This window comes from Rhinichthys klamathensis, unplaced genomic scaffold (assembly GCF_029890125.1).
Source record: "Rhinichthys klamathensis goyatoka isolate OS25496 unplaced genomic scaffold, OSU_Roscu_1.1 h1tg000412l_1, whole genome shotgun sequence".
NCBI lineage: Eukaryota > Metazoa > Chordata > Actinopteri > Cypriniformes > Leuciscidae > Rhinichthys > Rhinichthys klamathensis.
Window position 1 is genome coordinate 1,682,625 of NW_026606912.1, and position 14,579 is coordinate 1,697,203.

The following is a 14,579-nucleotide window of genomic DNA, read 5'->3' on the forward strand; positions in this document are numbered from 1 at the left end:
TTCGCTCAGAGGCGGGAGCAAATGTGTAGCGGTACTAGCGGGTATAGAGTGTGCTGAAATTGTGAAATAACGGTAGGCTAGTGTAGACTATAATTTCGTTACATAACCCTTCATTGCATGCGCCGTCACTCAGTTCATTCGCGTAACTCCGTTATTCCACACATTATTTCAGTATTCCGAAAACACTTGTGGCTTTCGTCAGATCGAGAGAACTTAGATACATTTCTATTTCTCGAGATGATGAGAACTAAGTTCATTTTATCGAGTCACTAGAAGGAAATAGCGTATATGCTTCTGTCCTTGCAATCTATGTCCAGTGTTAACGACCCGCTGACGCGTTTTCCACCTCAACACTAGAGAAAAGAAACCAAGAGGAATCAAGGCGATAGAGCACCAGACTCACCCTGTTTGGTTTTCGAGCCAAAGATAAAGAATATTTCCACAGATAATCCACACGCCTCTGCAGACATGGAGGCGGCGAGTTTGGCACACGGGGTCGCGAGCCCGCTCAGCCCGCGTGAGGGAATGATCAAGAACGTGAGCCTGGAGTCGCTCCAGCTGTGCGAAAGAGACGGTAAGAAACCGCTGGAACACACAGTGAGTGACCGTGAACTTGACAGTTTTAGCTACGCCGGTTTCCCCCGATAACAAATATTTTTAAAGGGACGTGTTTTTTGTGTGTGTGTGTGTGTGTGTGTGTGTGTGTGTGTGTGTCCACTGATGTAGAAAATCCTGTTACATCCTTGAAAAGGCTTTGTGTGTGCTGGCTGTGGTATCTCAGAGTGAAATCTCTGCTGTCTGTGAGAGGGTTTCATTTCAGCACCATGGACACTACCCTCTTACAGTCAGCTACCTTTTCCCTTTTAATCTCGTTTTACTATCAGCGAGTCAAGCTGAAACCAAGACACAGGTATTGTAAACACATGTAGAGAAAATAATAAAAATCATTAAAAATATATATATAAATCCCTAAACCGTTTAAATATGCTGATGTTGCAGGGGGTGAGGGGTTTTAACAGTGTATTTTTTCAGTCTTGTACATACACCCAAATAACACATGAACTCGACTTAATGGTTTTAGACTTAATGGCTGAAGGTTAAGTCATGTGCTTGCACACATCCACACACACACACACACTGAGCAAGACACACATTGGGAGGAACCGGCTGTGGCTTTCAAAGGTATATGCTTGTTATAAAGGCTTACATGTGGAGACAATATTTGCTTTTCAACTGATCCCTGCCTGTATGTCTCCATCTCATTTTGTTTGTGTGGAACTGCAAGCTTATACATGTAAATCCATTTTAACTGAAGGAAGCACCTTTGTCTTTTCATAAGCGTTACAATCATCAGTGTTTCAATTGTGAGCGTGTGTTTGAAAATTTCAAAATATGTCAATCATCTTTAAGAATGACTAGGCAACAACCTGCAGATACAAAATTTGGCAGCCTTCAGAAGAATGCAGAGTTTTTCTAAGCCAAGGGTAGCACAATGACTCACCAGGTTTTTGAGAGGGAGGCACTGTTTTTATCTTCCCTGCATGAATGTATTTGAATCAGCATTAATTAGCCTGAATAGAGTGCTGTGCTGGCAGCACAGTGCCTCTTATCTCTTTGATTTACCACGTACATCAGCGCTTGTTTCATTTTAATTGCAGCAAACCGAGGGAGTGCATAAGGTACTAACTTTTGAGGAACTAACTGAACTCTATAATTGGTTAACATGAGTGAGTTTCTCAGACATGAAGGAAAACATTCCCTTTAAACATCGGCCAGACAGATGTCCTAACCAAACTCAGCTGCATCTGATCTTAAACATCCTTATTTAAGATCTTTACAAGACAATGTTTTGGATATTTGAAAGTGGAAAATTAGGCTACAAAAGAAGATTTTAGCTGACACATGCATTCAGATGATGTTTGAAACTGCTAGTGCTGGCTAATGCTAACCCATCAGCTGAGTGCTTGGTGTAAATATCTTAATCAGATTAGCTAGAAACCTGAACCTGTTCTATGCAGGACTTTGAACACCCTTGGGAATTCCTAATAGCAGCTTGTAACACAATATATTTAGAGAAATTACATAAAGATTAAGATGGTAAAGTGAGCCTATCTAGTAAGGAATCAGATCTGGATTTGTAATGAAACGGTTGTAGATTTGATCCCAGTTAGAGGTGACTGGAAGCCTGGGAAAACCCAGACAACTTCCGGCAAATTTAGATTTGCTCTGAAAGTTAGTCTGGCAAAGAGCTCATTCAAACCCATTTCCAATCCGTCGAAATCGAGGCACCAACCAGAAACGTTGGGGCGGGCTTTACACGATGATGACAGCACTGGGATTTTGAAGCAGATTTTGTAGCCTACATTACAAAGATGGATGCCGCCGTCGAACATCACTCGTTCGAATCAGCTATCGCGTCTGTTTTAAGCGATTTGAACGTTTCCTTTTTGTTAAAAACCGAGCAAAGAACAACACTCAGAGATGTTTCTCCACCGCTCTGCATACGTCATCTCTTTCATCGCTCTGATTGGGTTTAGGTCTATCCGCGACGTCCGTTGGTGACGCCCCTCTGGAAATGATTTGTCTATGACGCTTTGCCAGACCATAACTCAGTTACAACTGAGAATGGTCTGGTTTTAACCAGGCTAGGTGACTGGTGAACTTTAAAAAAAAACATTTTTTTACCACTGTGCCCTTGAGCAATGGAAATAAGTATACATGATGCATTGTATGTGCAAAATGAGGGCTAGGCTATGAATGCAATGAGTGAAATTAAGAGAGGATTAACAAACATTAAACTCTCTGAACAAAACACTTTAAAAGGAAAGGAAACATCACCTTCCCAGCTAAGGAAAGACATTTGTTTTTAATTGATTTGGAATTACAGACCTACAAGCTTAATTAATAGGGAGACTGCTTGTGAAATCATCTCTAATCAAATGCAAAGAATTCATTCTGTATGATTAAGTGCTGTAATTATGATATGTTGCTTGAGTTCATTTTCCCTACCCTAGAGAAGCCGTGGGCTCATAAACTAGAAAACAGCAGCCTACACTACCTCAGCGCTCATTGTGAGCTCTGCTGCTCATCTCAGCAAAAGTTAATTGCAAAGTAAATGTGTTGTCTTTATTGCTGGCGGAGATAAACAGATTATGTTCCGTGCAGATTTTCCCACACATATTTGGAACTTTTTTTTTACTCTTGCTAGATAAATAAAATAGCATACACCATCCTTAATCGTTGACCACCAGGCTTTTGCGTGAATCGTTGGAATGGTCTGCTTTGTAATAATATTATCCTTTCAGGTTAAATTTACAGTTATTTTGTGTAGATAAATGTTTTTAATAATCAGTAACTAGGCTAGTTCATATTAGTTAGATGGGAGGTTCTGTCATTCTTGCAGTAGATACCATAAAACATGGTAAAAGTTGGACTTGATTAACCCGCTAAAGCCTGGCATAGGAAAGGAGTATATATTCAAAAATATTTTTTAAATCTGTGTATTGAATATAGACAAAAAAAATTTGATAAAAAATAATATAATTATAATATAAATATAATATAAAATTGATAATTAGACAAATGATTGGCTAAATGTATTTTCATTGCATTTATTATTTATTTTTAATTTTATCATTAAAAATGATGGAAGCAAGAACATTGTTAATAGGATATGTGGATCGAACTTGTTGGTTCAGCACATCAGATACTCAACTGGATTGAGATCTGGGGAATTTGAAGGCCAGAACAACACTTTGAACTCTTCATCATGTTCCTCAAACCATTCCTGAACAATGTGTGCAGTTTGACAGGGTGCATTATCCTGCTGAATGAGGCTACTTTCACCAGGGAACAACGTTGTTCAACGAGCCTTGGGCGGCCTGGCCAATACCCTGTCACTGGTTTGTGGTTTGTCCGGCCCTCATGCCACTGTTAGTAAATTCTCACCACTGCTAACCGAGAGCAACCCACAAGCATTGCCGTTTCAGAGATGCTCTGACCCAGTTGCCTTGCCATAACCATTTGGCCCTTGTCAAGATCACTCAGATCTTTATTCCCGCCCATTTGTCCTACATCCAACACGTCAATTATGTGAACTGATTGTTTGCTTACCATCTAATCTACCCAGACCTATATATGTATAAGCATAAGCTTGTTGTACTGCAATTGGCAAATCTGTGTATTAATGTTTGTGTGTATTGATATGCAGTTCAACTTGCATTTTGGAGTGGGTCCAGAGTTCATTCAACAAACTCTAAACCCTGATAAGCATTCTGCCACAGTACAGAGACGTTTGCAGCTTGAAGCTGTGATCTCGCTCTGCATTGAAGCTCATACAGGAGACAAGCCTTGTTTTCATTCACAAGGACCACTACTCTTTTGCAGTCACATGTTGCAGTGCTTTTTTCCCACATTAAAGGGTTAATTCACCCAAAAATGAAAATTCTGTCTTTAATTACTCACCCTCATGTCGTTCCAACCCCGTAAGACCTCCGTTCATCTGCGGAATACAAATTAAGATATTTTTGATGAAATCCGAGAGCTTTCTAACCCCCCATAGATTCTGTTCACGTTGTAAACACAGTGCAGCGCTTCCGGGTTGTACGTCAGAACGCCGGCTCAGTATTGGCCACAGTATTGGCTTTGGCTTCACGCATGCGTCGTGGTGCTCACGTAAACCGCATCAGTCTGACACGGAAGAGAAGAAATTGTTGAATAAAGTCGTTATTTTTGTTTAGTTTCTTGCGCACAAAAAGTATTCTCGTCGCTTCATAACATTAAGGCTGAACCACTGTAGTCACACCATGGACTATTTGAATGATGTCTTACTACCTTTCTGGGCCTTGAAAGTGGTAATAACATTTGTTATATTACATTACATATCATTTGTATTCCGAAGGTGAACCTATATGTGTGTGATATGTAATGTGTCTTAGGGCTTTAGAACGACATGAGGGTGAGTAATTCATGACATACATTTTTGGGTGAACTATCCCTTTAAGACCTCACTGTAGTTTTGGAATTGTGAGTGTGTGGTTTTTGTTAGATTTGCAGTCTGTACAGTTAGGATGTTTCTGTTTTGTTTTATGTAATACTGCAGTTTTCTGGTAAGCTGCTCACATAAGCTGCTCTCCTGATGGATATTCTTGGGTATTTAGGTGTTTGTGAAGGAGATATTTATGTGGTTTGGTGATACTTGGATTTATTTGATATTTCTAATGTTTTAGTAGGTTATTTTTTTGTGTGGATGGCTTTAAATAGATTATGGTACCAGAGGAGGCTTTTAGCCCTTATTAGAGTCAGATATAGAACCAGATGCTCCAGGTTTTTCCTTCCTCTAACCCCCTAACCCTCTCTCATGATTCAGAAGAGACTCTCCTACATGTTTTGGAGTTTCACTTTGTTGTCTGTATATATACACTTCTGTTTGAAATTTGTGATCAGATTTTTTTTTTTTTGCTGAATAAAAGTATTTTTCTTACTCTACATGTTTAATGGTAGTGCATGATAAAATGTTTTATCTATAAGCTTTTCGGGGGAAGAATCTGATATCTTTCTAAAAGAAAACTAAAATCTTTCCATTTGAACAATATATGTCTGTTTATTTATATAACTGCAAGAAACTATGACAATAATTTCTCTCCCAGCAACACGGTACAGTCTCTTTTCCTGATCTGACTTTTGTTTACGATCTTACAACGTGAGTGTTGATCACTGTGCATGTAAAGCTTCTGCCCATCTTCCTCTTTAAATTATGATACATTGATTAATGGCCTTGATTTGTTTCCATGGAAACTGCAGTCTTTGTTAAAGCATGTTGAAAGACCTGTGGGTGTGTTTCGAAGCTGGCACTCTAGAGAGATGTATTCTGCTGGTCTTATACTTGTTTTTAGGTACAAACTAAGTAAAATGATTTTTTTTTAGTTATTTTAACCACTGTTTGACTAAAGCTTCAAAAAGATTACATTAACATTCGCTGAAAATTCTATAGTATTTTAGTCTGTTTATGCTGAACATATGGTACATCGAACCAGTTTCTTAAAGCGTGAAGGAAAGCAGATTCTGCAAGATGTGGGAAGATGTCTGATGAACACACACGTGCTGTTTGTGTTGGCAGAGGCAAGGTTTGGAGGAACATATCTATAACTGAGGTGAATGTTGTGAGTGCCAGTATTTTCAAGACTTTACACTGTTTTATTTGTGCATTTATCTCCTTGGAAGACCCTTTCTTTCTTTTGCTTTATAGTGCAACTTTAACAAAACTTCTATGGAAAACTTCTTTTCTTTTTTTGCTCCAAATCTATTATAGAACTGTCTTCCCTCTGAGATTAGACATGCAGAATCCTTTGGTGTCTTTACATCTTCTCTTAAACTTATTTATTAGGGTTCCTTTTATGTGATTATATTGTTATTATTCTGAAATGTTATTTTATAGCTTGATTTCACTCTGTATTTTTATTCTTTTTCTTGTAAACCGCTTTGAGATGCAACTTTTATTTATTATTATAATTGTGACTTTATTTTCTTTAATTGCAACTTATCTCACAAATGTCCTTTTATCTCACAATGTGACTTTATATCTCCAAATCTTGGCTTTATTTCTCACAATTTTGACTTTATTGCTTATTTTGAACTGTTTTTTGTAATGGCAAATTTATATCTTACAATGTGACTATTTCTCACAACTTTGAATTTCTTATTTTAGATTTCATCTCACAGTTACCTTTTCAAATTTTTTCTCAAAGACAGAAACAGGCTTTTATATATGATTGTGCTGTGGTAAATAAAACAGAAGAGTGCTGTGGTCATTTTCATAACATAAGCAGAGGTGCATGAAATAAATACTACCAATCAAAAGTTTGAGGTCGGTAAGATATTATTTTATTCTTTTCTAAGATAATCTCTTATGCTCACCAAGGCTGTATTTATTTGATTAAAATAAACAGTAAAAGCAGCAATATTGTGAAATATTATTTTAAAAAATAGAATTTTCAGCAGCCATTACTTTAGTGTCACGTGATCCTTCAGAAATCATTATATGTTGATTTGATGCTCAAGAAACATTTATTATTAATAATGATTAAAAAAATCAGTTGTGCTGCTTGTGATACACTTTGTCTTTTTTTTTTTAAGTTAGTGTTCACTAATTATTTAGTGAAAGAGCATCTGCCTATGAATCCTGCAATAAACAGGATAATTTGTGATGATTATACTCTTTAAGTTCATATTAGAGTAATATCTTTCCACAGGAATATGTCAGCAGTAGTAATGAAATCAGTTTAGAAGAGAAAGGTTTCAGCGTTAACAAACTGAGGGTGCTTATTGTACAGTGAAGCTTTGTCATGAAGCTTTATCAATCTTCACTGTGCTTTGTTTAGTGTGTGTGTGTGTGTCATTCTGGAATTCCACATGCCTGTTGTGCATCTCTGGACTCTACGATAAGACAGCGCCCACACTGTAGCCATGCCAGTGCAACACAGCACATTTCTCACTGTGTGTGTGATTGTGTTTGTGGGTTGAAGGGTAGTAATGTGTGTAACAGTATTTTTGTATTTATAGAGAAACACTAAATATTTGATTTCAGACAATATCCTTTCTTTCTGTCAGGTAAAGCTGAAGACACTGGAGTGGTAGGAATGGAGGAGTTACCTGTTGCTCGCAACATCAAGATTAGTAACATCACCTGTGACTCCTTTAAGATCTGCTGGGATATGGATCCCCACACCAAAGAGAAGATCACACATTACTTCATTGACCTTAACAAGAAGGAGAACAAGAACTCTAACAAATTCAAACACAAGGTACTCAGTGATTCAGTTCACAACACAAATTATTTACATTCATTAACATTTCTCAACAGAGCCTAGTTTGAGTATTTGAGTATTAAGTAGACTTGCTTTATTCATGAGAGGGTTTTAGCATCAATTGGTGTCATAACTAAAAAATATAAAATTAACTAAATACTACTAAATATTAAATTCTTTCCTTGTTGACTTTTGCTCTCTGTCTTTAGGATGTGCCTACAAAGCTTGTTGCTAAGGCAGTCCTATTGCCCATGACAGTGCGAGGCCATTGGTTCCTGAGTCCACGGACTGAATACACTGTTGCCGTGCAAACAGCTTCCAAACAGACCGACGGAGACTATGCCGTATCAGAATGGAGTGACATAGTCGAGTTTTGTACAGCAGGTTAATCAGCCAAGCACACACTTACATATTAAAGACAACGTAATACAAGGCTAGTTTGTTTATATACAGTCATGTGAAAAAGAAAGGGCACCCTATTGAATTCTATGTTTTTACGTATCAGGACATAATAAAAAATCATCTGGTCCTTGGCAGGTCTTAAAATTAGGTAAATACAACCTCAGATGAACAACAACACATGACATATTACACTGTGTCATTATTTATTTAACAAAAACTACTTGGGCAAAGTTTGGGAAGCCATATGTGACAAAACTAAGTACACCCTTACTGCTTCAATAGGAATTCAGAATCACTTTATTGTCACATCACTAACAGCACATGTGCCGTAGTGAGTGAAATTCTTAAGAGCGTGCTCCATACAGTGCAGAATACAATTTAACATAGAAGACAATATACAAATACAATTTACAATTTTTACATTTGGACAATATACAGATGACAATGTACAGTATATGCTTAATATACATAGTATACAACTGACATACTTAACTTACTTAAGATGTCCTGGAGGGATGGAAGCTCACCTCCTACAACGTGGCTGGCAGTTCGCACGGCCCTCTGCAGAGCTTTGCGGTTGCCGGCAGTGCTGTTTCCAAACCAGGCATTGATGCAGCCAGTCAGGATGTTCTCCACAGTACAGGTGTAGAATGTTTTGAGGATGTTGGAGCTCATTCCAAACTTCCTCAGGCACCTGAGGAAGAAGAGGGGCTAATGTTCCTTCTTAAGCACTGCATCTGTGTGAGCAGACCATGTGAGATCCTCAGTGATGTGGACACCGAGGAACTTAAAGCGGTCTTGGTCTTGTCGATATTGAGTGAGAGGTGGTTCTCCTGACACCATTTTATCAGAGTGCACACCTCCTCTCAGTAGGCCGTCTTATCATTGTCAGTGATCAGGCCTACCACCGTTGTGTCATCAGCGAATTTGACGATGACGTTGGAGCTGTGTGTAGCTGCACAATCGTGTGTGTACAGGCAGTACAGGAGTGGACTGAGAATGCAGCCCTGAGGAGCACCAGTGTTGAGGGTCAGCGGGGATGAGATATTATTGCCGATTCTGACCACCTGACGTCTGCCTGACAGGAAGTCCAGGATCCAGCTGCACAGAGATCCGTTTAGGCCCAGCGCCTGGAGCTTCGTGATGAGTTTTGCAGGCACTATGGTATTAAATGCCGAACTGTAGTCCACAAACAGCATTCTCACATAAGTGTTCTTATTTTACAGGTGGGAGAGAGCAGTGTGAAGGCAAAAAGCAATAGCATCATCAGTGGAACGGTTGCTATGGTATGCAAATTGTAGTGAATCCAGTGAGGTGGGCAACACAGAGCAGATGTAGTCTCTGATGAGCCTCTCAAAACACTTGCTGAAGATGGATGTTAGAGCAACAGGTCGCCAGTCATTCAAGCATTTGATTTTAGTTTTCTTTGGAATGGGCACAATTGTGGATTTGTTGAAGCATGAGGGAACCACAGACAGAGAGAGGGAGAGGTTGAAGATGTCTGGGAAAACCCCGGCTAGTTGGTCCGTGCATGCCCCGAGTACACGGCCTGGAATACCATCCGGACCCACAGCCTTGCGGATATTCACCCGCTGGAAGGATCAGGTTACATCCGCAGGTGGACTACAGTTGGAAATTAGCACAAGTGCTACAACCTGGTGAAATGCATCTCTCCTTTCTAAGGTTAATGTATATTTTACATTGTCCCTGTCCAAAAATAAATAAATGGAAAAAAAAGAAAAAAAGACGGAGACAGAGAGTGCACTGACCTCCTCTGTGACAGGCGCAGAAGTTCACTCTGTGTGGGCGATGTTGTGAGCCTCAAAACGAGCATAAAACTTGTTCAGCTCATCCGGCAGAGAGGCAGCAATGTTTACAGTGGTGGGTTTATTCCCTTTAAGGTCTGTGATGTTATTAATGCCCTGCCACATGCTTCTTACGTTGTTGGTGTTGAATTGTCCTTCAATTTTTACCTTGTATTGTCATTTGGCGGCTTTGATGGTTTTTCTGAAATCGTAGCTGGTTTGTTTACGATCATCTTCATTTCCGGAATTAAAGGCAGAAGTCTGATAAGGCTGTTCAGACATCGCTGTTTGTCCACGGTTTTTGGTTGGGGTAGATGCGGATTGAAACTTCCTGATGAAACACCTTACGGAGTAAGCCTCAATGTCGTCATCAGAAGCAGACCGAAACTTCTCCCAGTCAACGCTTTCAAAACAGTCCTGTAGTATAGAGTCCGATTGGTCCGACCAGCATTGAATCGTCCTGAGGGCGGGTGCTTCCCGTTTCAGTCTCTGGCTGTACGCGGGCAGAAGCAGAACGGAAGAGTGTGATCTGATTTCCCAAAAGGTTGGCGGGAGAGGGATTTGTAGGCATATCCCGTAAAGGAGAGTAGCAGTGGTCCAATTCACGATCACCACGCGTGTTGACGGTGATGTGCTGAAAGTATTTTGGAGCTATTGTTCTGAAGTTTGCTTTAGTAAAGTCCTCCGTTACAATAAACGCTGCATCTGGGTTTGCGGTTTCCTGCTCGCTTACTTTCTCATAAAGTTCCTTGAGTGCCTGGTCTGTGTTGGCTTGAGGGGGAATGTAAACAGCTTTGATTATGACCGCTGCAAATTCCCTCGGTAGCCAGAATGGTCGACACAGAAGCGTGTGATATTCCAGATCTGGGGAGCAAAAGGATCTAAGAGTGTAGGTTCCTCTCATCACACCACGAGTTGTTATTAAAGAAACAAACGCCTCCTCCTCTGCTTTTCCCTGTGAGGTCTTTCGTTCTATCCGCGTGGTGGAGAACCCCGTAAGCTCGATGGCTGAATCCGGAACTTCTGTGAGGGAGATAATGGAGCAGTCCCTTGTTTCTCGTTGATAGGAGATGTGCACCCCGCAGTTCACAAAGTTTATTGTCCAATTACTGAATGTAGAAGAAGGTAAGTAGCAGTCAGGTGCTGCTAATCAAATGTCTTTGATTAATTGATCATCAGCAAGTGTGACCAACTCTATAAAAGCAGAACTTTTGTCAGTTTGCTTGTCTGGAGCATTCAGGTGTGTGTTAACACAATGCCAGGAAGGAAAGACATCAGCAGTGATCTCAGAGAAGCAATTGTTGCTGCCATCAATCTGGGAAGGGTTATACGGCCATTTCCAAACAATTTTAAGTTCATCATTCTACAGTGAGAAACATTATTCACAAGTGGAAAACATTCAAGACAGTTGCCATTCTTCCCAGGAGTGGACGTCCAAGCAAATTCACTTCAAGGTCAGACCGTGCAATGCTCAGAGAAATTAAAAAACACCCAAGACCTACACCTCAGACTCTACAGGCCTCAGTTTACATGTTAAATGTTAAAGTTCATGGCAATACAATTAGAAAAAGACTAAACAAGTATGGCTTGATTGAAGGGGTTGCTAGGTGAAAGCTTCTTCTCTCTAAAAAGAACATGGCAGCTCGGCTTAGGTTTGCAAAGTTGCATCTAAACAAACCACAAGACTTCTGGAACAATGTCCTTTGGACAAATGAGACCAGAGTGAAGATGCTTGGCCATAATGCACAGCATCACGTTTGGTGAAAACCAGCATACCACCACAAACACCTCATACCAACTGTCATCACGATGATGGAGGGGTGATGATTTGGGCTTGTTTTGCACCCACAGGACCTGGGGACCTTGCAGTCATTGAGTCGACCATGAACTCCTCTGTATACCAAAGTATTCTAGAGCCATATGTGTGGCCATCTGTCCGACAGCTAAAGCTTGGCTGAAATTGGGCCATGCAACAGGACAATGTTCCCAAGAACACCTGCAAATCTACAACAGAATGTCTGAAAAAGAAAAGAATCAAGGTGTTGCACTGGCCCAGTTAAAGTCCAGTCCTCAACCCGATGTAAATTCTGTGCCCACAAACCTCAATGAACTGAAGCAACATTGTAAAGAAGAGTGGGCACAAATTCCTCCAGAACAATGTGAGAGACTTATAAATTCATACAGAAAATTATTTCTTCAAGTTATTGCTGCTAAAGGTGGTTCTACAAGCAATTGAATCATAAGGTGTACACATGGATTCTCCATTTTGTCTTTATTTTTGTTAAATAAATAGTGACACAGTTCACATATTGTGTTGTTCATCTTAGGTTGTAATTCATTTTAAGACCTGCTAAAGACCAATGACTTTTATGTCCTGATACTTAAAACCATAAAATTCAAAAGGATGTCCTTTCTTTTTCACATGACTATAGTTCATTTAATACACAATGGTAATTCAAATCATTCAAATGCTATATATTGACAATAACGAGACAATAAAGTATAAAAATGAAATGAATACCTAACACCAAGATAACTTACTATACGAGAAAAAAAAATAAGAAAAAAAAATGTTATGCTAGCTACTGCTCAGCTTTTTAGGTAGATAACATTGATCAAATTGAAAAGAATAGTGGAAATTGATGACACATCAAAATATTTCCCTTCATTTTTCTAGATTATTCCTCTGTGCATTTGACGCAGCTGTTGCAGAAGGCTGAAGTCATTGCTGGCAGGATGCTCAAGTTCTCTGTCTTTTACCGGAATCAGCATGAGGAATACTTCCAACACTGCAGGTGATTCAGGAAAAAGTACCTCAGTAAAAATCTAAGGATATAAGTGAGGGAGGGGAAAGAGATGAAGTAATGTTGGTGGAGGAAGACAATGACAATCTTTCTTTGCTGTTGAGATTGAGCTCGTCGTTAGGAAGCAAACAGCTCCCTCTTGTGGAATAATATCCTCATTAATTGGCCAGGTTTATGTTCAGGTTTTTGTGAACCACATTTTTCATTTCACTTACACCATTAACATTTTTGGGGTCAGAAGTTGATCAAAAGTGACAGTAAAGACATTTTCAATGTTACAAAAGATTTCTATTTCAAATAAATACTGTTCTTTTGAACTTTCTTATTCATCAAAAAAATCTGAAAAACACGGTTACCACAAAAATATTAAGCAGCAGAACATTGATAATTAAAAATGTTTCTTGAGCACCAAATCAGTAAATTACATTTCACAATCTTGGTGAGCAAGAAATTGATAATTGTCTCTCTTTCCCTCACAGAGATGTTCTTGGCAGTCGAATGATGCCCTCAGTAAAGGATAACAGCGGTAGTCACGGTTCACCTCTCAGTGGTAAACTGGAGGGGATCGTCTTCAGCTGCAACACAGAGTTTAACACAGGTCAGCCCCCGCAGGATTCCCCGTACGGCCGCGTCCGCTTCCAGGTGCCCGCCGAGGTTCTGTTCCCCCCTGACACGCGCCTCTACTTCGGGGACTTCTACTGCATGTATACTGCCTATCATTACGTTATCCTTGTCCTGGCTCCTCGGGGCTCGAGCGGAGACCTTTACTGCAGCGATCGCCTTCCAGAGCTGGATGTGACCAACAACCGCTTTCTGACACGTGTGTGCGGGGAGGATGGGCGGGTGGTGTTTCAGCATGCGCAGGATGTGATTCTGGAGCTGATTTATACTGAGCCAGTGCCGCTGGCACAGGGGACTGTCTCTCAGATCAGCGGCCACCAGTTGATGAGCTTGTCAACCATCAACGCCAAGAAAGACCCCAGCTGCAAGACCTGCAACATCAGCGTTGGCCGCTAACTCACACACAGACCCAACTGTGCATAGGCTCTAACAAGAAATCTGAAGCCCTCCTGAACAAATCAGACCCCTAAAAATGGTATGTTACAGAACCAGATACAGAAGAACCCCAAGAAAAATGGCCCCCACAATCCTCCATATACAGTATGTCCATATGGCGCTCAAACCCCTTGGGGGCTTCCCAGAACCCCAGCTTATGCTAGACAATTCTGTGCTTGATTAACTGAGGATTCTAAAATAATAGAAATAAATCAAAAATACATTATTGTACAACAGAAAAAAAAAAAAAAAAAAAACAGAAAACAGAGTAAGACAAAAAACAGATTCAAGGCAAAAAAAAAAAATAGATGGCATATCAAGACTAAAAATTAAAAAAGAGTAAAAGCTACTTTTCCAAAAACTTGAATCCCACTGTGAATCTTTCATATATGTTCTTGGTGCTTTTTCTGCTCGATAATTAGACCCCAGCCCTGTTTATCCTCAAACCATTTGTGACCTTTTTTTTTTAAAACACAAGGATGTCTTGCCCAGTTTCCACTGAGGCCGTCAAACCGCCCGCGTTTCTTATGTCAGACTTGTACTACATGGAGTCTGATCCTTTAAGCATCTACAGTACATGCCACCTCAGCCTTTGAACTTTCTAAAAGGGGATTTTCTTCTCTAACACAGATCATTTCCCCTTTGGCCACTTGCACTTCTATGTGCACGCTGAGCCTCTATTCACCCTTGACATGCGCCTCAGAGGA

The 14,579-nt window shown here is 40.0% G+C and overlaps 1 protein-coding gene across 1 annotated transcript; it reads left to right on the forward strand.

Moving 5' to 3' along the window:
* Positions 1-376: 376 nt before the first annotated feature.
* phyhipla (phytanoyl-CoA 2-hydroxylase interacting protein-like a) lies at positions 377-14,337 on the forward strand. The gene is made up of 5 exons (XM_056235127.1): positions 377-574; positions 7,609-7,802; positions 8,015-8,189; positions 12,690-12,807; positions 13,296-14,337. The coding sequence occupies exons 1-5, from the start codon at positions 469-471 to the stop codon at positions 13,831-13,833; spliced, it is 1,131 nt and encodes a 376-aa protein (XP_056091102.1). The 5' UTR covers positions 377-468; the 3' UTR covers positions 13,834-14,337.
* Positions 14,338-14,579: the final 242 nt, after the last annotated feature.